This window comes from Podarcis vaucheri (assembly GCF_965113315.1).
Source record: "Podarcis vaucheri genome assembly, chromosome: 13".
Classification (NCBI taxonomy): Eukaryota; Metazoa; Chordata; class Lepidosauria; order Squamata; family Lacertidae; genus Podarcis; species Podarcis vaucheri.
Window position 1 is genome coordinate 5,032,396 of NC_138751.1, and position 22,864 is coordinate 5,055,259.

The 22,864-nt window shown below is 51.6% G+C and overlaps 1 protein-coding gene and 1 long non-coding RNA gene across 2 annotated transcripts in view; one reads left to right on the top strand and one right to left on the bottom strand.

The window, feature by feature from the left end:
• The window catches only part of LOC309518156, a 350,853-nt gene that overhangs the window by 264,921 nt on the left and 63,068 nt on the right, over positions 1–22,864 (bottom strand). The gene's annotated exons all lie outside the window — the stretch shown is intronic.
• The window catches only part of DNAH2 (dynein axonemal heavy chain 2), a 146,876-nt gene that overhangs the window by 46,146 nt on the left and 77,866 nt on the right, over positions 1–22,864 (top strand). Inside the window, exons 14-20 of the mRNA XM_082197458.1 lie at positions 4,668–4,882; positions 5,007–5,153; positions 8,629–8,785; positions 10,635–10,874; positions 11,443–11,631; positions 11,982–12,129; positions 16,301–16,493. Coding sequence (XP_082053584.1) covers positions 4,668–4,882; positions 5,007–5,153; positions 8,629–8,785; positions 10,635–10,874; positions 11,443–11,631; positions 11,982–12,129; positions 16,301–16,493 — 1,289 coding nt within the window. The remainder of the gene's footprint in view (positions 1–4,667; positions 4,883–5,006; positions 5,154–8,628; positions 8,786–10,634; positions 10,875–11,442; positions 11,632–11,981; positions 12,130–16,300; positions 16,494–22,864) is intronic.

Sequence of the window (22,864 nt, forward strand, 5' to 3'; positions counted from 1 at the left end):
ACCTGATTTGCACCCCACAAAGGCTCAGGTTTCTTGCAGTCCTCTTTTCACAAAGTAAGTTTCCAGCCCTCCTGACTGGGTGCTGCAGAATTAGAACTCAGGACTGTCGGTGTGGAAGCAGATACTTCAAGCAACTGGGCCAGTCTGGAAGCTGAGCTCCTGCTGAACTCAGCCCACCTTCCCCTGCCATTTTGCAGGAAATCCTTGGCCCTGATAGGCTCTTGAATTGATTGATTGATTGATTGATTGATTGGGCTTGCAGGGCTGCATTCAACTAACTTTTGCTCAGGGTAGACCCCTGAAATTAATGGTCCATAGTTAGCCATGACCACTAATTTCAGTGGGCCTGCTCTGAGTAAAAACCAGTTGAATATAACCCATGATCCACTTTTTGAGAAAAGGTATCACAAAGCAGTTTACAATATATAAAACAGGATTTTAAAAACCTATACAGGATACCACATAAAGCATACAAAATGTCCATTTCATGACTGTGCCAACACCTATAACAATGAACTCCACCCGACCCCAATATACCAGCCCTGATTTATGATCTGTTATTATTAAATTTATTACCAGCAGATCCCAGGACAGGTTACAACAATTTATAATTCAGAATTAGAAAACAGTCACAGGAGTAGGAATTCATAGTCTCCAACCGCCCTGAAAATTCCAGGACTGTAATGAAAGCCCATAACCCAAATTATCAAGGGGCTTTCACTTCTGTAGGGACACGGGTGGTGCTGTGGGTTCAACCACAGAGCCTAGGACTTGCCGATCAGAAGGTCGGCGGTTCGCATCCCCGCGATGGGGTGAGCTCCCGTTGCTCAGTCCCTGCTCCTGCCAACCTAGCAGTTCGAAAGCACGTCAAAGTGCAAGTAGATCAATAGGTACCACTCTGGCGGGAAGGTAAACGGCGTTTCCGTGCGCTGCTCTGGTTCGCCAGAAGCGGCTTAGTCATGCTGGCCACATGACCTGGAAGCTGTACGCCGGCTCCCTCAGCCAATAAAGCGAGATGAGCGCCGCAACCCCAGAGTCGTCCGTGACTGGACCTAATGGTCAGGGGTCCCTTTACCTTTCCCTTTCCCTTCTGTACAGTGTTTCAGTGTGTTACTGAAAGTTCAGAGGAAGCCTGCTGAATCTCAGAAGGGATGAAGTTTCGCTGCTGCGGGGCCGCTGTTGAGAAGGCCCTATTATGGGTTTCCACCAGCCTCATTGTGTCCACTTGTGGTTGTTCAGAAAACACTTATAACCCTTTCCTCTTCTGATCTTGAACTTCCTCTGTGCTGCACATTTTTTTTTACCTCCGCTTCTGCTACTGGAATTTACCCAGTCACTTGCGCCTGGGGAATACTTTCCTGGCTATGTACATTCAAATGAAAAGGCAAAGTTCAGAAACGAGGGGTTTGGAACATGCCTTTTGGTAGACGGTGTCCCGGGGGAAGAATAATACGTGCGTCAGCAGATATGTTTTGGATCTGATTCCTTCTGATCGCGCAGCTCCCCTTGCAGTATTATTTAGCATGGGATTTCCCAGCTGCTGACAGGTAGGGATCTGTTCACACATGACTGGAACGCAGCTGCTGCTTTTGCGGTGAGGCTTGCCAAGTCTGGACAGAACGTTCTAGCTCAGAGAATGAGCCGCCTTTGATACAGGAGCGCCATTGTCCTTGGGTAGGGAGATGAGGGCAGTCTTGGGGTCACCTTGTTTCAAGGAAGTATGGGGAGAAGAAGACACATTATTCCACAACAGGTTTTGTTCCTGCCAGGGGTGCCAGTGTGGCTGCTCAGAGCTGTGGGTGCCATGCAACGTGCATGGCCCTGGCACTGAAATTTGTGGGTGCCCGGGCACTCAGGGCCCTGGGGAGGTGGCACTTACGGTTACCATATTTATGCCAGGGGAGTAAGTAACTATGGGGAACAGCCTAGTAGGGCATGGATTGAAACTTCACCCCATGCTGTGATCCTTTGGGGTCTGTTGCATGTGGGGAAAGGGTTCAATGCTTGCCACTTCGCTGCACTCCTAACCCCTGCTCTGTTGCATTTTAGGAGTGGGGATAAAGAAAAAAATGGATATAAAGCTAATGCTATTAGGGAAGGCTTAAAGTGATAGAGTTGATTCCTAGAGAACTGAGGCTATAGAGAAGGAAATGGCTACGGCAATCTATACAGCCAGAATAACAACACAGTAGGTCATCAACACCTGGGGAAATTGTGCAGCTGAGTTTAAAAAAATAAGTTGGATTTTATTCGCACGGAGCAGGGGAAATGCAAGAGGGGGATTTTTGTTCGCAGCGCTGTGCAAGTGCCCTTTGAGTGAACAAAGTGTGGCTGTTCCACAGTCAGTGTCCAGTTTGGAAGCAGGCCAAGCCGTCCCTTCTCTGCTGGGTCCTTCTTGAAGGCCATCGGCGTTAACACCCTGGCCCACGACATCGTTTCCTGAGCGTTGGCTGGGAGACCATCACGCTGGGGAAACCAACAAGTGGTGCCTGATTCAGCTTTGCTAATGACAAAAGCTCCTTAAAAGCTTTTTATATTTTTTATTTTGGCATTAATAATTGGCCCAATTTTTCTAGGTGACATATGTTGTTTTCTTTAGTACACCCACCGGAAAGAGTTTAATGGGCAACCAGGATTTTATTTTCCCATTTCGTTTGTGCCCACCGTTGACCCAAGTAGCGAACTAATGTTCTAGCTGAGCTCAAGACTGGGGGATGGATCCTGGGGGAGGAAGGAAAGAGGGGGGGGCGGGTGTGAAAAGCAGGTGAGCCTCAAAATCATCAGCTGCTCCGCTAGCATTCCTTCCTTCCAACTTGCAAAGACTAGGGTGTGTGCTGTGATAATTAAGTTAATATTACTCCTTTTCCAGTTAGGCATAGTCACATGCACTCTTCCAGTGCAAGAAGGGAGCCTGACTACAGGTAGAGAACCAAGACGCTGCATATTACTGTGGTGGGAAATGGTGGTTGGCAACTTACCGTATTTCTGTGCTTAGGAGAACATTGATCTGCCGGAACATTTTAAGTGAACAGGAGAGGCAGAGCATCAGTCTCTGACGGCCTCTCGGGTGATGGAAAATACCCTGTGCCCCAGATGCTTCTTCGCATAGTGCACAGTTAAACTGTGGAACTCCCTGCCACAGGAGGCAGCGACGGCCATGAGCTAGAATGGCTTTAAAAGGGGGTTAGACAAATTCATGGAGCATAAGGCTATTGGTGACTGCTAGCCAGGGTGGCTATGTCCTGTCTTTGCTGTCGGAGGCGATATACCTCTGAATGCCAGTCAGTTGCTGGGGATTAATAATAGTAATAATAATATTTTTTTATTTATATCCTGCCCTCCCCAGCCGGGGCCAGGCTCAGGGCGGCTAACAACAATAAAATAATATAACATACTAAAATTGTTTCATTAAAAAATTACTTCAAATCAAATTGATGGCAACCATTGGGGTAGAGTTCTGTGAAGATTGCCAAAGGAGGGAGTCAGGCTGTGCCCTGGCCAAAGGCTTGGCGGAACAGCTCTGTCTTGCAGGCCCTGCGGAAAGATGTCAAGTCCCGCAGGGCCCTAATCTCTTGTGGCAGAGCGTTCCACCAGATCGGAGCCACAGCCGAAAAAGCCCTGGCTCTGGTTGAGGCCAGCCTAACCTCTCTGTGGCCTGGGACCTCCAAGATCTTTTTGTTTGAAGATCGTAAGTTCCCCTGTGGGGCATAACAGGAGAGGCGGTCCCGTAGGTACGAGGGATTACATGTAGGGAGAGTGCTGTTGTGTTCTGGTCCTGCTTGCCAGTTTCCTACAGACACATTTTGGGCCCCCATGAGAACAGGATGCTAGACTAGGATGTTGGCCTGATTCAGTTGGGTTCTTCTTACGTTGGAGAGCCACTGCTGCTCAGAGTGGATGGGCAAATCCCTGGGCCTGCATCTTCAGTGTGTGAGAAGTTTTGTCGTTCTTGTTGTTTAGTCGTTTAGTCGTGTCCGACTCTTCGTGACCCCCTGGACCAGAGCACGCCAGGCCCTCCTGTCTTCCACTGCCTCCCGCAGTTTGGTCAAACTCATGCTGGTAGCTTCGAGAACACTGTCCCACCATCTCGTCTTCCGTCGTCCCCTTCTCCTTGTGCCCTCCATCTTTCCCAACATCAGGGTCTTTTCCAGGGAGTCTTCTCTTCTCATGAGGTGGCCAAAGTATTGGAGCCTCAGCTTCAGGATCTGTCCTTCCAGTGAGCACTCAGGGCTGATTTCCTTCAGAATGGAGAGATTTGATCTTCTTGCAGTCCATGAGACTCTCAAGAGTCTCTTCCAGCACCAGAATTCAAAAGCATCCATTCTTCGGCAATCAGCCATCTTTATGGTCCAGCTCTCACTTCCATACATCACTACTGGGAAAACCAGAGCTTTAACTATACGGACCTTTGTCGGCAAGGTGGGGTCTGTGCTTTTTAAGATGCTGTCTAGGTTTGTCATTGCTTTCCTCCCAAGAAGCAGGCGTCTTTTAATTTCGTGACTGCTGTCACCATCTGCAGTGATCACGGAGCCCAAGAAAGTAAAATATGTCCCTAACCCTGCACACCTGGCTGGCCATCTTTGCAAGGACGAGCGGTGTGTCTGTTGCCTCCCGGGAGCTGCCTTGCGTGGCTCCTGAGCAAGGCCCTCTCCTCTCCTCCTTGGCAGTGTCTCACCAAGGCCCACTTCATCCCCCACATTGGGACCGGAGAAGAGAGCTTCCAGACCTACCAGCTGCTCATCCAGGCCATGGACGAGATTGAGCGGAAGACCTTCCACGAATGGACCCAGACCCTGGACAAGGACAGCCTGAAGCGCCTAGACACCCCTCTCCTCATTTTGAGCACGGAGAAATCCGGGATGCTGGACATCAATTTTGACAAGTGAGCGAGCTGATTGGTGGCGGTGGGAGGCGGTGGGGAAACCTTGCACCGTGGAGCCTGGGCAGGTGCTGGGAGGCCAGACATCCCTCCCACCCCCTTGTGCCTCTGTCCCTTCTCTTTCCAGGCATTTGCTGAAATTATTTGTGGAAATCCACTACTGGGAAAGGGTGCTCTTTGAGATCCCCCACTACGTGGTCGAGGTTTACGAAAGGAAGGAGGACCTGCGCAACCTGAGAGAGAACCTGCTGCTGGTGGCACGAGACTATAACAGGTACGCTGGCCATTTCGGGAGGGCGATTGCTAGCTTCTGCCCTCGTCATTTGCAGATTCTTTAGCTGTGATTCCTGCATTTGGGGGGGGGGTTGGACTAAATGACCCCTTGCCGCCCCTTCCAGTTCTACAGTTCCGTGGAACAGAGCAAGTGAATTTCACAAACGCTGGTGCCTCTCGCCTTACAGCCAGCCAAGGCTAATTTGTCCTCCCTGCCTGCTGCAATCAGTGGCCTGGGTTATGCCACTTAGGACAGAAGGCAGCTGCTTTTTTGAATCTCTGGTTAACACGTGTCTGGATGGCAGGTAACAACCAGAGGCACCTTTTAGCCGCTCCTCCCACGCTCATCTGAATGCCCCCCGCCTTTCTCATTGCTTTGGAAAGGATTTGAATGTTATGATTTGTAAAGGGTCGGGCACTGTGCAAAGATGGTGGCGTTCCTTTGTTTCGTGGAAATGTTTCCAGGTGTCTAGGTTGAAGGGCGGGGGAGAGGGGACTCTGGGCCCTAGAAGCTTTGACCTCAAAGGCCAGGGCTGACCCTGTGGTCCATTCGTAGCACCTCCTCTTGTCTCACTAAAGGAATCCTCCTTCAGTGGAGGATGGTATCCGTATACAGTGGTACCTCGGGTTACATACGCTTCAGGTTGCATACACTTCAGGTTACAGACTCCGCTAACCCAGAAATAGTGCTTCGGGTTAAGAACTTTGCTTCAGGATGAGAACCGAAATTGCGCGGCAGCAGCAGGAGGCCCCATTAGCTAAAGTGGTGCTTCAGGTTAAGAACAGTTTGAGGTTAAGTAAGGACCTCCAGAACGAATTAAGTACTTAACCTGAGGTACCACTGTATGTGTTTTAGATTCCACTTTTGTAGACAGGGCTATGCAAAACAGACTCAGGGGCTTCATCCTCATGGAAAAATCCCCCCTGCCCCCAGTTCATGCTCCCTCTGAAACCCTCAGTCTGCAACAGCGGCCTGGCTGGACCATTCTCTTTAGGGAGGAACGGGGCTAAAACAAACATGAGGCACACAGAAAAGTCATTTGGGAGGCCTGGGGTGAGCTCTCCCACCTGGGCAATGGAAAACTCCCAGTTCTTCCTGCTTCTGTTTCCTGGGAAGGAGGACATCCCACCGTCCTCCTCCTCCTTGCCTGGCTCGTGATGGTCCAAGGGATGCTGTGTTGGCAACGTACAGATGCAATGCCTGCAGCCCCCCATCCCGAACCCAAGTGTTGCTACTGTCGCCTCTCCTGCCGCAGGAGAGTTCAGTTCCTCCCGCCACCCCAACTCCCACATGCTCTGATGGGTGGTTGGCGGGGGGAGGGTGTTGATCAGGAGGTTCCTGCGGCATCAGCCTCGCTTCCATATTATGGCGTCGCCGCGTTCATAAGGCGATCAGAAGAGCGGTTTGCTTCCTGACGAAGATTTCCGAAGGTGTGGTGGGCAAGGAGGGGGCTTTCTCTCCCTCCCCCCTTTTGCTTTGCCACAGTCTCCTTTTTGAAGTGTGACACGGAGGCGTTTCTCTGCAGAGAAAGTGTTGTTCGAAACGAGCTTTGTCTTGGCAGCTGTATTTTTATCATGACACAAGTGTAAGCATTTCTTTTGTGCTAGCTTTTCCCCCACTTGGGAATTAATTGGAGACCAAGCTGGTGCGGCGGGAGAGAAATGGGCAACAGCATTCAATCCCTCTTTCTCATCAAACTCTCCCGGTTAGCTCAGGGAAGGCTGCCTGAGACCATCCTGTGCGCTGGGCTTTTATTTGGATCAGCATTCAGACGCAAGAGGCTTTTAAGATACACACAGGGGAGAATCGCGCCCGCGAATCCCCCAGGTTAATTAGTCTGGGATAAAGACCACCTCCTCATTCTCTATTAACAATCACCAATGCAGACAAGAATAAATGACAGTTTGCCCTAAATAGGGACTGAAACTGTGCGTGCCATTCTACTTAGCGAAGACTATGAGTAAAAGGTAAAGGGAAGGTTTAGATTGCCAGTTCACATTACGTAGCGATGGCCACCAGGTCAGACGGTTTTAAAAAGGAATTAGATGAATTCAAGGAGCAGTCAAAGCGCCGTTAGCCGTGATGGCTATGTGGAACACCCATGTTCAAGGGCAGTCTATATCTGAATAACATGGGTTCTGAGGAGCAACAGTTGGGAAGGTCTGCTGTCTTCATGCTCATGCTTGTGGGTTGGCTGTAGTGGGAAATGGGGAGCTGGACTAGGGGGTCCATTGGTCTGATCCAGCAGCCGGGCTCTCTGACAGCATTCTTTTTTATATATGTATAAAATATTTTTTATTAATTTTAAGCATACAATTTTTTTAAGACATACCGCACAAATTATTATACATATGTCCTTGTTTGGACTTCCTTCAGCATCTCTGATAGCCTCCCGTCTTGATTATTTCTCCTGCAATTCTTAACTTAATATTGCCTTTACATTTTCTAGCAAATCATTTCTCCCTTTCCATTTTTACAATATTTCTTAAATTACTCCTCACAGAACTTCTTGTAGTCCTACAAACGTAATCTCATCATCACAAATACTTTTCAGATACTCAGTAAATTTAGTCCAGTCTTCGGTAAACCTCTGGTCATGCCGGTCTCGGATCCTTCCTGTTAGCTTGTCTAATTCTGCGTGGTCCATCAATTTCACCCTCCATTCTTCTAATGTTGGTAGTTCTTCTTGCTTCCGTTTTTGGGCCAATAATATTCTTGCTGACAGCATTCTTAAGGGAGCATGAATATATGCCCATAGAGATTTGCGCCAGTCCCGCCTCAGAGACCTGCAATCACAATGATTTAGGGCAAATCAGGTGCGCCTGGAAGGATCCACCATGATGCAAATGATTGATTACCTGCCATTCACCCTCAGAAGGTCCCAGGGTGGGTTACAGTAACACAAACAGCACAGTCCAGAACCACAGAAAACCAACCCCAGATGCAAAGACAATTATGCACTAACGAAGAGTGTTCGGGTACAGTGGTGCCCCGCAAGACGAATGCCTCGCAAGATGGAAAACTTGCTAGACGAAAGAGTTTTCCATTTTGGAGGTGCTTCGCAAAACGAATCTCCTATGGGCTTGCTTCGCAAGACAACAATGTCTTGCGAGTTCCTGTGGTTTTCCCCCCCTTCCCCCCCTTTCCCCAAGCCGCTAAGCCGCTTATCAGCTGATCCGATCAGCCGATAAGCCGCTAAAAGCCGCTAATAGCGCTAATCCGCTAATCCGTCAATGGGCTTGCTTCGCAAGACGAAAAAACCGCTAGACGAAGAGAATCACAGAACGGATTCTTTTCGTCTTGCGAGGCACCACTGTAGATCGCAGAAATACTGTTCAGCCATCAGGGGCTAGGGCTGTGTATTTTGGCTGCAAGACTTCGGTCTTTGCAACCTTTTGGCCGGTTTGGTGGGGAAGGAAGGGCTGCTTCTGTGGCTGGGTCTCATCCCTCTCCCTCTGCCGCCCCTGGTGCTCAGGATCATCAGCATGCTATCTGCGGAGGAGAGAGGCCTCTTCCGGGAACGCATCCGCTACCTGGACAGGAAGATCCAGCCCGGCCTGAAGAAGCTGCTCTGGTCCCTCAAAGGAGCAAGCACCGTCTTTATATCGGAATGCCGGCTCCACGCCAGCAAGGTCAGCCTCAGGGGCGTCTTACCCACAGACAGATTTTGTGCCAGGTTTTGGAGGGCGCCACAGGCTGCGTGTCCGGGAAGGAGAGTCAGGGCACGCTCCCTTCCCCGCTCTGGGGCGGCCCGCTCCTCTCCTCTCAGCCACCCATCGGAGCATGCTGCGTCCGGCTCAGGGAAGCCCCTTTGCGTCCCCTCCTGCTGGGGCTGCCTGGGCGCCTGGCGGGTGCAATCGGGGAGGGCACAGAGTGAGGCAGGCGTGTCTCTCCCACCCCTCTCTGGCTGCGTCGCTGCTTGCGCGCCTCCCTGCGGAGTTTGTGAGCAGAGCAGGGAAGCGCCCTGTGCAATCCTGGCACCGAGTGAGGATGGGACAGCTGGTGAGCCACCTGATCTGCTTGCTGGCCCTTTCTGGACGGGGGCAGGTAAGGGGCGCCGGGCACTTAGAGGGAGGCTTCGCGGGAGGCCTTCTGGGCTGCGATCCAGGTGCCTCTTACTTACGTGCAGCACTGAGCGCGCATTGGACCACGCAATGTAAACTAGCCGGACCAAAATCCCCCCCCCCAAAAAAAAGGTTGACAACTCTGGGAAAGGGGGGAGGGCAGCGGCGGCAGCGAGATATTTACACCATGGCGCCGGATATGCTTAAGATGGCCCTGGTCAGGCTGCTTTCTGGCCTGGGGTGCTGGGGACCCTGCAGGCCGCGGGAGGTCTTCCCTTCCCAGACCTCTGAGGGACAAGGGGGGCGGGCAATTCTAGGGATGTTCTGGGCAGACTTTCCTTTCTCCAAAATTTCTGTTCTGCCTTAGGACTTGTCTGCTCTCCACACCACTTACTGTGCCATGCAAACACTTACTTTTCCAACGGGGGCTTCTCTACACGTCCTCTTGTTCCACTGCTTTCCTCCGGGGAAAACTGCTCTTCACCGCTCAGTTGGAGCAAATGGCAATTCGAGTTTCCCCCAGATTGCCATTTGTTCCGATCTATAGCTAAAGAACGGGGTTTCCTTTGGAAAGGAGCAGAGCAAGGGGTTAAGACCCATGCCTTCTAGGCAGGGCACAAGTGAAGTTTGGAGGAGCTCCTGATTGGGAGGCAGTTCCCTGGGCTTCCTCTCTGCCGCAAAGAGAACTTCTAAAAATGAGCCAAAGCCCCTCCCCCCCACTTGGCCAGCCCCTCTTGTTGCCGTGCCCCCTTGTCTGAAGTCTTTTCCCACCCCCACAGTTATCCTCTGGTTGCCACCCCTCCTGTCCTCCACCTCCGGTGACTGTGGCTTCCTGTGGTGTTATCATAGTGGCGTGGACATCAGAGTCTATTGGGTTGTTTTTTAAAATTTTATTATGTATTTTGTGGTTTTAGATATTGATTTTATTCTGTGAACTGCCCTGAAACCCCTGGGTATAGGGTGGTATATAAGTCCTCTCTCCCCAGATGAGCCACAGCCCCCAGATACCCACCTTTCCATCTTCCTACTGTTAATATTATTATTACTATTATTTTAAATGCATGTTTAGCATCTGTAGAACCTGGGTGATATGAGGCCAAATGTACAGGCACTATTCGTGTGAGAAAAAAGCCTTCAAATGTTTTAATTTCTCCCCCTCTCGGCAAAATCCCTGTGGAAGCCCCTACCTGGCAGTGCTGCGATGTGCAGCTGCCCATTTCCCTTCTGCTCTTTTCCTCGTGGCTCCAGGGCTGCTCTGCAGGATTTCCCCAGGCCTCTCTTAATGCAGCAGGGAGGCTGGTCTCCGCACTAGGCATATGGGTTTGGTGCCTCTTCCAGCGCTAAGTCTGCCCCGCTTTCCCCTCCTGAGCCTACTTAAGTCTCTTCCTCCCCCCTTCCCTTTGGCTTCCCCACACAGGTGCAGAACATTGTGAATGAATACAAGGCCTCCACCTTGGCCATCGCCCGCAAGGCCCAGCAGATAAGTGAGGCTTTTCTGGTGCGCATCACTGGCAAAAGGGTCTACAACGACCTGGAGTTTGAGGAGGACCAGGAGGACCACCGGGACTTGGTGCAGAAGAAACTGGTCGCCATCCATGAAGAGTGCATTGATATCATGCGGCAGACATACGAAGTCTTTAAGAACGATGGGCCAGAGGTGAGGAGGCTGGGAAGGCCAGTCTTCCTGCTTTGCGCAGCCTCGTTCGGAGTGCTTTGGAAAGAGCTGAACGACGCCAGTGGCATAGCGTGGGGGGTGCAGGGGGGGCTGGCCGCACCAGGCACAACATCTGGGGGTTAGGGTTAGGGGGTGCAAATCCACGGGTTAGGGGGTGCAAATCCACGGGTTAGGGGGCACAAATTACTTGCCTTGCCCCGGGTGCTGACAACCCATGCTACGCTACTGAACGACGCTGAAGGGAAGTGAAGCGCACTGCGTGTTTGATTCCTGTATCTGCCAGCAGGTGGTGCTGTGGCTCCCCTTAGCTTTGTTGTGAGCTTTGTTGTGGAATGACAGTCCCAGCAGAGGCCGTGACATTTCGCTGAAGTGCTGAGCGTGCACATGGAGGAAGGTGGGGCGGTCTGGGCATTGGGCCAGCTGTTCCCTCGTTAGCAGGCTCCGCTTGTCCTTGGCATCCCTGGGCAAAGTTGCTTCCAGAGGGATTCAGGGGCACAACTTGATCCTGAATTCCCCACTTGTCCCTCCTCCCCCTCCTCCCGCCCCCCAGGTCCAACAGCACTGGTACAACTACACCACGAAGATGGACAGGATGATGGAAGACGCCCTGCGCCTCAATGTCAAGTGGTCCCTGATGGAGCTCTCCAAAGCCATCAATGGCGATGGCAAGAGCAGCCCCAACCCCCTCTTCAGGGTGAAGGTGATTCTGCAGGACAACTATCCAGGCCAGACCCCTCAGGTGAGCCTCTTGCCACCTCCCACCTCGGCCTGAGCCCCACATCTCGCCATTCACCTATTTTAATTTTGAAATGCAGAACCCCAGTGTCATGTCGGAAAATAATTGCAGGGTGGGGAGAATGTCTGTGGATGCCGCTGCGTCACATTTTGCAATTGCACATGATGATTATGGTGAAATAAGCACTTGCTGATTTAAAAAAAATATATATTACCAGATTTTCTTTCTGCTCAGGTCCCAACCCTAGCCCTGGGGCTCTGGGGTGGAGAGTGATGCTCAGCGCTTCTTCTCCAGGGAGTTTGCTTTGGGCTTCTTCCCCCTTCCTGCTGACCCGTTCCCTTTGGCTTCTGCAGGTGGAGTTTTCTCCAACGCTCGCCCAGCTGGCCAGCATGGTCAATGACATCAGCACCCACCTGATCGCCAGCATCTCCGTCTTCCGCCACCTCCCAGAGATCCTCGTCAGGCGCAAGTTTCCCCGGGACCCCATCTACCTCCTCGTGGGTAAGGAGGCTGCTTTGGCTTGAAGGCGTTGTCCAGGCAGCTCAAGTTGTCGGTTCTTCACAGACAGGCTTTCTTTGGGGCTTCTGTCCCTCTCCCATGCCAGATCTGAGGCCACTGGGCCACCTCCTCTCACATTCAAAGCTGCTTACATCTAACAAAGCCCACCAGGACCGGGCGCTTCCGAGCCCAGCCAGGAATGACGGTCAATTCCAAAGTCTCATTCAGTTACTTATTTCATACTTTATTTTAGGAATTCTTAACCCCACCCTTCAGCTAGGTTGCTGAGATGGTTTAAAAAAACAGAATAAAAACAACGAGTTATATCCAATGTGATGCCAAGTAACGTGTTTAGTCGGCACAAGGATTTACGCTTGTTCAGTGGAACTTGCCCCTCCTTCATGCCCCCTAAATCTGTTCTAGGGGTTCTGCGATTCCTCTGGGGGTGGGGATTTCGGAGAGGAGGGTTGCATAAATGTAAATCCTTGCACTGATGAGACGCCTTAGTTGGAGACTAAATAAAAGCTGATAAAGGCATGCCAAAGGCAGGAGAATTGTAGAAGACCTGACTAAGCTGATGAGCAGGGCGAAAACTATCTAAAAGCCTGGGAGAAAGCCTTTCAGGGGAAAAAAACCCCCAATGGTTTAGTCTCGCCCTGGGTGTTGGTTGTCTCCAAGTGGCTATAACTCCCCCATCACACTTGGAGACATTCGTACACACAAGTAGAAGCACCTTTTGGATAAAGACAACTGTTTTGCCTGTGATTGGTGCTGAAATGACATTGGAGGAAGCACCGGGCGAGCCTCTCTGAGGGCAGCATTCAATCATAATCATCAGGAAATGACATGCTTCTGACCCTCTGTATAGAGAACATTTGCATAAACATGGTAGATGCCAGGCCCGAGAGCAGATGGGCCTGGAGATGCAAAATGGGTGGCAGTTCCTGGGATTCGAACCCCAGTCTCCTAGGTCCTAGGCCATGGCCAGGCAAACTAAGCCCCATGGGCTGGATCTGGCCCAATTGCCTTCTATATCCGGCCCGCAGACGGTCCGGGATTCAGCGTGTTTTTACATGAGTAGAATGGTCGCTTTTATTTAAAATGCGTCTCTGGGTGATTTGTGGGGCATAGGAATTCGTTCATTGCCCCCCCAAAATACAGTCTGGCCTCCCACAAGATCTCCACCACACCCCCTCCACCAATCCTCTTGCCTCTTGGTCTATGCCTAAAATTGCGGGGGGGGGGGGGCATCAGAAGCCCTATTGGGGAGGGAGGAATGGTGTGCAAATGGCATTTTACGGAAGGGCAGTATAAGGGGTTAGGAGACGCCCAGAGCATTATTAAACAAAGCAGTGATTTGTGGAGTGCATTTTGTGGGGGCGGCGGGATGGGTTTTTAGTAGCTGCGGAGTTTGTTAGTTTTGAGCTGGGAAGGGGGCTGAGCCAAGCTGGCCTCCCTGTTAGCTCGGGAGTCATTACATGGTCTTTAGCAGTCCTTGCTTAGTGCAGCTGGCAAGCAAAGGAGAGCTGTGGAATTTGCAAGGGGTTGCAGTCAAGGAGAGAGCGAGGAGGGCGAGAGGTGCACTCTGAACTCCAGCCACGTATGAACCGACTGCGCACACAAGCTTTCGGCTCACCTCCTCCTGGCTTTTGTCTCCTTCTCCTCTTCTCCCCCTCCCTCCCCACCGCTTCCTTCAGCCTCTTTTCTGGGCTGAGTCCCAGGAAGACTTGGGTGTTATTCTGCCGTTGCTGCTTTCCCTTACCTCCCCCCCCCCACCTTCCTGGCAGATGCTCGCACATTAGGCTTGTTTGTGTCGCCATGTGTGATTCATGGTGCTGGTTTTGCATCTCCTGGAAGCTCTGCGGGAAGTCTGGGTAGTTAGGTGACGCTTGAGTAATAGAAGACCTGTGCGGGAGGTTCAGGCTGAGCCGGGCGCCTTCCCCTGTATGCCGGAAAAGGGGTCAGGGAAAGAAGGTTCCTTTGGTTCGCACCTGATAATTGTTCCCGGCTTCTGCTAAAACAGCCTTTGCCAAGGTGGTGCCCCCTGGATGTCTTGTATCGCAACTGCCATCAGTTCCCCAGCAACAGAGGGCACCAGCTCTGCAAAGGATGCTGTAAAAGAAAGCCTGTCGGGCTTGTTTTCCTGGTGGTTTGTGAAGCTTGGAGGGGAGATGATGATGATAGCCAGATACCAGAAGGGCTGACACATGGAAAAAGCTCGTTTTCTTCTGCTCTGGAGAGTAGGACCCGAGCAATTTCAGGGGGTTGGACTAGATGGCCCTTGGATCCCTTCCAACTCCAAAGATTCTATGATTCAACGGATTCAAATCACAAGAAATGACACTGCGATTAAATGTTAGGAAGAACTTTCTGACGTTAGGAGCTGTTCGACAGTGGAATGGACTCCTTCCTTTATTGGAGGTTTTTAAGCAGAGGTTGGGTGGCCAGCTGCCAGGGATTCTTGAGCTGTGATTCCCGCATTGCAGGGGGTTGGACTAGGTGGTCCCTTCCACCTCTATGATTCTATGAGTCCTTGAAAGACACCAGAGCACTGTATCACGGAAGGCGAAGATGATTTGGGAAATTGTGTCATCACCCCCTTTGCCACTGGACAGGGTGGCCTACCAGTTGTGCAGCTTCTGTCCTCCTGGGGCAGCTGGGAGATGGGGGGGGCACAGTGTAGAAGGAAAGGGTTAACACTGCCACCTCTGCTGCCACCAGGGCCCTGATCCAGATTAGGCTCCTCCCTTGTGTTGCATGGAGGAGGCCCGTCCTATTGCCTGCCCTGAGAGCCAGTGTGGTGTAGTGGTTAAGAGCGGTAGTCACGTAATCTGGGAAACCGGGTTCGTGTCTCCGCTCCTCCACATGCAGCTGCTGGGTGACCTTGGGCCAGTCACACTTCTGTGAAGTCTCTCAGCCCCACTCACCTCACAGAGTGTTTGTTGTGGGGGAGGAAGGGAAAGGAGAATGTTAGCCGCTTTGAGACTCCTGAAGGGGAGTGAAAGGCGGGATATCAAATCCAAACTCTTCTTCTTCTTCTGAATCTGATGCCCATCCATGTTGGTTCCAGTATTCTCAGAGTGGGGGGGACGGGACGTTCCCTCCACCCATGCTCCCTCCCGCTGCCTTGTTCCTTCTGCCCACCGTTTTTATTTAAACAAAAAAAACCCAAACCTATTTTAAGGCATAGCCACTTTTGTCATTTTTAAAAAAACTTTTCAGTATATGAATCATATCATAACATATTGTCCCCCTTTTTTTTTTAGCTGTATGGTTTGCTGTCTTGTGTGGATATAGTTCAGAAAGGCAGTTTGTAAATATTTTAAATAAATAAACATATTTGATCATGCTTTCTACCAATTTACCCAATAAATCCTGAATCGCTTCTTCTTCTTCTTCTTTAAAAAGGAGCCTACTTTGGCTACTTTCAAAGCCTCTTGTTTGGAGGCCAATTTTAGTTAGAAGTTGTACATTTTGTGAGAGGTTCAGCAGTGTCGCCTTTGAGTTCCTTAAGAAGTCCTGGGGTGGGTGCTACCGGGGCCTGTTGCATGGCTAATTTTGATGGCATGGGCCCTCCTGCTCGTCTCCATTCTGCCTGATGTTGAATGGAAAATAACTGACTTGCGAGGTGGTGTGTTGTTCGATAAGAGATTGAGTGGTTGGGGGGGGGAGGCTTGTTTAATTTCATTGTACACAAGTTGTACAATTACAGATAGGTAGCCGTGTTGGTCTGCCATAGTCAAAATAAAAAAATTCCTTCCAGTAGCACCTTAAAGACCAACTAAGTTAGTTCTTGGTATGAGCTTTCGTGTGCATGCACACTTCTTCAGATACACTGAAACAGAAGTTGCCAGACCCTTCTATATAGAGAGAAGGTGGGGAGGGGTATTACTCAGAAGGGCAACTTCTGTTTCAGTGTATCTGAAGAAGTGTGCATGCACATGAAAGCTCATACCAAGAACTAACTTAGTTGGTCTTTAAGGTGCTACTGGAAGGAATTTTTTTAGGTTGTACAATGACAGTAAAAGTATTATTATTATTAGATGCCTGGAAAGCATGAGCTTAGTCCAGGAGGACTGGTTGCTTGACTGCCAGGAGCTGATGGCCTTGGCGTGGAGTTTGCTGGTGTCGCTGTCATGACAGCACCACAAATTTCTTCTTTATCCTCCCCCAGAGCGCGACGAGGACATAAAGAAAATCCAGTCGCAGATCAGCGCCGGCATGCAGTCCAACGCGACACACCTCCAGGCGTACCTGAAGACCTGGGATGTGTACCGCGAGATTTGGGAGGTCAACAAGGATGCCTTCATCAACCGCTACCGGCACCTCAACCCCCTGGTGTCGTCTTTCGATGCGGACACTGCTCGGTAAGAGGGTTTGAGGATAAACCTATAAGGGGCTCTTTGGAACTCCCCACGCTCAGAGGTGAGGGAGTCAACAACGATGCTCGTGGCCCAACAAGAGGGGGGGAATGTTGCCTTCATGCCCTGCGTGAGCCACTAAGATTGCGCCATCAGTTTTCCACCTGGAAACTCCAGCCGGATCTTGTTCTTGGCTCTTGAGCCTGCAGACTGCAAGGCAGGATCAATACAATAGAAGCTGGCATTTGGGCAAATCCATAGGCACAGCAGGTGCAAATGTGGTTGCTCCAGAGAACTTTGCGAATGAAAGACCGTATGGAAGAAAGGCAGGGCTGTGCTTTGAAAGGGACCAGAAGGTGGGGTGGGGAAGGGGGGTGCGATTCAGGAGGCAAAGGTTTGAGAGCTCCACTGAGAGGGCTGTGTAACTAGCAGGGGCCAGTCACTTGCTGGGAAGGTGGAATCTGCCCCTGCAGGCATGTGGGGCCAAGGTTTCTCGTTTAGGGCCTGCTATCTCTCAGTTGCCAGTAGTACACCAGGCTTGACAGCAGTGCATATGAAAAGGATCTTGGGGTCTTAGTAGAACACAAGCTGAACATGAGTCAACAATGTGACGCATCAGCAAAAAAGGCTAATGCTATTCTAGGCTAGTATCCAGGTCAAGGGAAGTAATGTTGTTGTTGTTTAGTCGTTTAGTCGTGTCCGACTCTTCGTGACCCCCTGTACCAGAGCACATCAGGCACTTCTGTCTTCCACTGCCTCCCGCAGTTTGGTCAGACTCATGCTGGTAGCTTCAAGAACACTGTCCCACCATCTCGTCCTCTGTCCTCCCCTTCTCCTTGTGCCCTCCATCTTTCCCAACATCAGGCTCTTTTCCAGGGAGTCTTCTCTTCTCATGAGGTGGCCAAAGTCTTGGAGCCTCATCTTCAGGATCTGTCCTTCCAGGGAGCACTCAGGGCTGATTTCCTTCAGAATGGAGAGGTTTGATCTTCTTGCAGTCCATGGGACTCTCAAGAGTCTCCTCCAGCACCATAATTCAAAAGCATCCATTCTTTGGCGATCAGCCTAGTACCGGTTTATTTGGTCTTGGTCAGATGCCACCTGGAGTCCTGTGTCTAGTTCTGGGCACCACAATTTAAGAAGGATATTGATAAGCTAGAATGGGTACAGAAGACGGTGACCAAGATGATCAGGGGACTGGAAACCAAGCCTTCAGGAAGAACAGTTGAGGGAACTGGGGGAGATTTGCCCAGAGAAGAGAAGACTGAGGAGTGATATGAGAGTCCTCTTCAAACAGCTTAAGGGCTGCCAGCTTGTTTTCTGCTGCTCTGGAGGGCAGGACTCGAACCAGTGGCTCTAAGTTACAAGGAAGGAGAGTCCAACTAACCATCAGGAAGAACTTTGTGGCAGTAAGATCTGTTTTGACAGTGGAACAGACTTCCTCGGGAGGCAGTGGACTCTCCTTCCTTGGAGGTTTTTAAGAACAGGTTGGATGGCCGTCTGTCATGGGTGCTTCAGTTGAGATTGCTCATTGCTGGTGGTTGGACCAGATGGACGTAGCCCAAAGTTGCATGATGGGAACCTAGGAAGGTCCCTTATAATGAGTCAGACCGCCGGCCCATCTTGCTCACTGTCTGCCTACTGGCAGCAGTGTCTCTCCTGGGCTTCAGGCAGGACATTTCGCCCAGCTGTACCTGCGAATGTTGCTGTACTTGAACCTGGGACCTTCTGCGTGCAAAGCAGAGGCTCTTCTCACTGAGCTACAGCCCTTCCCCATCAGCACAGGCTGGCAAGACAGCGAGATAGGAAGCTGTCCTACAGGGCAGCTTTGGGCTTTGGCATTCGGGACTTTAACTTGTGGTGGGGTTGCCTCAAGTGAAGATAAGGCCGTTGCACCCTGGAGGCGCCGTTCGACCCTCTGTGTACACACAAAGGTTTGCGGATCAGAACCCCCCCACAGTGTTTTCCCTGCTGTCCAAGCCGGGGAGGGCAGTCTGTTTCCCCTTTACGTTGCAAACTCTTGTCGAACACCGCTGTGTGCTGCTCAGAAACTGCCCTTCCCCTTCCCCAGAGGAGGCTGGAATTCAGTGCAGCTTGAGCGATGGCTTTTGGGGGAATGAGCAGCAGGAAGAAGAAAACCTGTTTCCATGCAAATGTCAAAAGTGATTTTAAGAAACCCAAACCGGGGAGAGAAATACAGAGAGTCTGAGTGCAACTTGGATGTTTGTACAGCTCTCCCCCTGGAGACGTCACATTAAGAGCTTTGTAAACAAGATCCAGCTGCTGCTGGAGACTCGGCAAATAGGCTTGGAAGCCCAGGCCGCCCTCGGAGACGCTGCCCGGCGGGGCTGGCCTTGCGAGAGGAGCCAGACAGCTTGGCTCAGGGGCTGTAAAAAACCTCCTTGCTGGGGCGGACAGCCTCTGCCCTTGGTGGGTGCCCCCTCCTCGGGACGGGAGGCAGGCACAGTCCATCTGGTGCCCTTATTGGGGTGGGGGTGGGGGGCGGCACGAAACTGAGTTTTCCGTGATTCATTGTTCATCACTTTTATGTGTGATCTTAGCACCATCTGTGAGCCTGGTGCTTTGCTGAATGGGGGAAAGGGTCCCTGCCCCAAAGAGCTTGCAGTCTAAAAATTGACATAGGAGGAACAAGAGGAGGAACGGTTAAGGGGGTTGGGTATATTTAGCTTGGAGAAGAAAAGATGGAGAGGTGACCTGAGAGCCATCTTCTGAACGGCTCTCGCGCGGAAGACAGAGCCAGGAAGGAGATTCTGACTAAACCTCAGGAGGAACTTTCTGATGGCAAGAGCCGTTTGACACCTTGGCCAGGGGGTTGACCCTCCATCGGAGGTTTTTAAACAGAGGTTGGATGGCCACCTGTCAGGGAGTCTTCGACTGTGATTCCTTAGGTCCCTTCCAACTCTATAAATCTAGGAGGGGAAGGGGTAAACAGAGAAATAAGATGTGGCTACAGCTTTGCGCACTCAGGCTTTGCTACAACAGAGCATGGGAACTAGGGACTTTGTGCCAAAGGATTAATGGGAATTGGGTTTGGGGAGAGATATTAGGGTGTCATGCTGGCGTTTCAGGAAGCAGCTGAAAGAGTTAGCGAGAGAACTGGAGGGCTTTGGATGGTGGAGGCTGGTGGGACGAGGGTCATAGGCAGGGCGTGCGGGGCGAGTTGGGATCTGAGAGCAGAGAGATGAAAGGAGCGAGGTCACAGAGGGGCTTGAAGGTCAGGGCAAGGTGCTTGTGCTGATTTGGAGAGCGGGCAGGAAGGACTGGTCCAAGACAAAGGAGGTGAAGATGCTACCTGCCCCCGCCACTTTCCATGTACACAAACCAACCAAACTAGAAGCTGAACCTGACAGGAGCAGTGGTGGTGTCATCCGCTACAACAGAGGCAGCAGGCTAGCTGGGGGTGGTGTGGGTACCATTCCACACCTCTCAGCAATTGCCGCCGGAGGTGCCTGCCTCACTCTGCCTATTGGGAGGGTCCGTCCTGGTTGTAGGGATTTCAGGAGGGTTGTTGTCCGATCAGAGTAATGACAGAGGCCAGGGGCTTTGGCTGCAGACCATTGGATGGAGGTGAGGGGATCAAGGGGAATGAGAGGAAGAACCGAGAGGAGAAGGTTGCTGTGTCCAGGTGAGAGATGGCCAGGGCGTGCTCCAGAGTTTCGCAGAGTGATCTGTGAGAGAGAGGACTGCATTTTCACAGATCTAAAGGGGGAAGCGACACGACTTGGCTGTGGACCGAATGTGGAGGAGAAAGGAGAGAGATGCGTCCAAGATAAATCACCCAGAGGTCGCATGCCTGCTCAGCAGGGTGAATGGGAATGTTGTCCGTGGAAGAGGGAAGAGGGTGGGCTTGGGAAAAAAGACTAGGGGTGGTCTGAGACATGTTGAGCTCATCAGACGGAGTTTGGACTATTTACTTAGCCCCCTGCCTTTGGTATGCATGCGGAGACTTGCCTGCTCTCCACCACTTGGAGAAGTTCGATTTCCTTCCTGCCGCCTTCCTTTTCTTTTTTGCCTGATGGACACAGCAAGGCATCTCCTCCGGCCCCTCGCCTTCAGGTCCTTTCCCCAGCTCGGGCAGGGAAGCTGGCGAGACTCCCTCCCTGCCTCCCTCTTCCTCCTCCTCCGAACCCGGTCAAGGCCTTCTGAGATGAAGGCATCCTGGCCGAGAGCGATTCGTGTGTACACGCGAGAGGGATAAACGGAAGGATTCCATCCCTGATCCTTTAATCTTTTAATAATTTATTGAACAAGCATGTTGAGTGCTTTGGGGGGAGGCAGTGAGAGAGAGAGAGACTCAGCTTTCCTCCCACCCCGCCGGGGTTCATCTCTCTCTCTCGAGAGGGAGATGGGAGGCTGGGAGAGAATGCCAGGCGGCCTCCGTCTCCTCGGTGGTTCGAGGCTTGCCGCAGTTCAAAAAAAGCAAGGAAGACGGAGCTAAAAAGCGGCGTCCTCCACTGGCCCGGTGTCACGGGCAGGTCAAGGGGGTCCCTGGGGCTGGCGGCTCTGGCGGAGGCCTCTTCAAAGCAGCTGCCGTTTGCCTTTTGAACTTTTTCGTTTACAGCATATTTTACGAGCTTTTGATGCCTCCGTGTTCTCCGGCGTACTTCAGTAGCTGAATTCCCAGATTAAAGGCAACAAGCAAAAAAATAAAGAAAGCGACCCCCCCTTAAAAAAACCCCAACCACCACACTTTTGATGGGAAGTTAGTACAGCAGCTCATGAGTCACGGTCAGGAGAGTCTCTTCTGCCATGTTTTATCCCCACAGATGGCAAAGCCAGGGGGCCGAGGCTGTGGAGAAGTGGCAGCGGCTGAGGGGAGCCAGGCCTTCCTTGTGGCAGGATAAATCTCTCCCCGTCTCTTTTCTCTCTCCCACCCCCCCCCCGCCCTCCCCTGCTGTGCTTTCCTGACTCAGCGCTTCTGACACGCCTAATTTACGGGCCCTGCGTGGGACGGAGGCGAATTTGGGCCCCGTAATGAGGGAGCGGCGCGAAGGCTCCCCTCCGCCCGATCCGTCTCTGCCAGGCCCCAAGCGCTGCCATTGCCCCCATTTGTCTCTTTGGAGGCCCCGATTGTGTTTGTTTCCTCCCTCTCCCTGTTAATAGAGTTTGGCTTTGTGTTCCCGGTGACCCGTTGACAGGGAATTAATAAATGAAACAGGAAGACTTAATAAGATCCCTTGGGGCCCGAAACAATTCTCCACCTGCTGGCCTTCTTTGCTTCGATGAGTCAGGAAGATAGGAAGGAAAGCTCTGTTTCAATTAACAAATCGCACGGAGGGAATCGGCTCCTCCCTCCCCAAAGTGGCTGTTCCCATTGTGCAGCCCAGGAACAAGGCCGGACGTGGTCCGAGGGCCACTTTGCACCTTGCGAGGTCTAGACAGTGGTCTGTCTTCCTTTCACAGTATATGCATCATGTGATTCTACGTGAATAGTCTTGCATGACGGTGAAAGCATGTTTTGCCTAAAATCACCATCCCCCCCCCCCCGGCATATCCAGATATTCCATCCCGTCCGCCAGCCTCTTCCAACTAGCTAGCCGAGAACGCGAAGCAGCGAATTAATCTTGGGATATTTAGATCTGGGTCAAATGATACCCTATTTAGAGTCTAGGTGAGGTGAGATTGCAGATTAGATGGATGTGATGTATTAAAGAATCTGGCTATAATCTATGTAGGTTATGCCTAGGTAAGTTAGATTCATTACTGTGACACCAGAGCATCTGCTGTTCAGGAGTTCAGCAAACTTCATCGGAATGTCAAGCAGCTTTGCAAAAGCCCCTTTTTCCTGCAGCGCAGGCGGGATTTTGAGTGCAGAGGCGGCGAGCCGACCTCCTCTGAATACCAGTTGCTGGCAGGGGAGGGAGCTCCTGCCTGCAGGCCCCGCTTGCGGGCTTCCCAGCGGGGCCTCTAGTTGGCTGGGGGGGGGGAAGCAGGAGGCTGAGCTTGGGGAAAGAGAGCCCATCTTTGCCTGCAGAAGGTCCCAGATTCCACCCCTGGCATCTCCAGGCAGGACTGGGAAAGAGGTCTGTCTGAAACCTGGGAGACGTGTAGACAGTGCTAAACTAGGTGGATCCCAACTGGCTCACTAGGGGTAGGGCACCTTCCTCCATTCCTATGTGGCTGCTTTGACCTTTCGGTCTGATCCATGCACCTCTGACTGGGGTCCCACCATCCACAGAAGGACAAAACATGTCTGCACAAAAGGCCCCACCCTTCTTTCCAGCTACCCTTGAGTTGTCAGCCCCTCTGTTGGAAACCTGTGGCACTACAGAATTACACCTTCCACCCAATTCAAAGTGCTGATCTTGAAAGCCCCAAACGGCCTCGGTCCAGTATACCTGAAGGAGCGTCTCCACCCC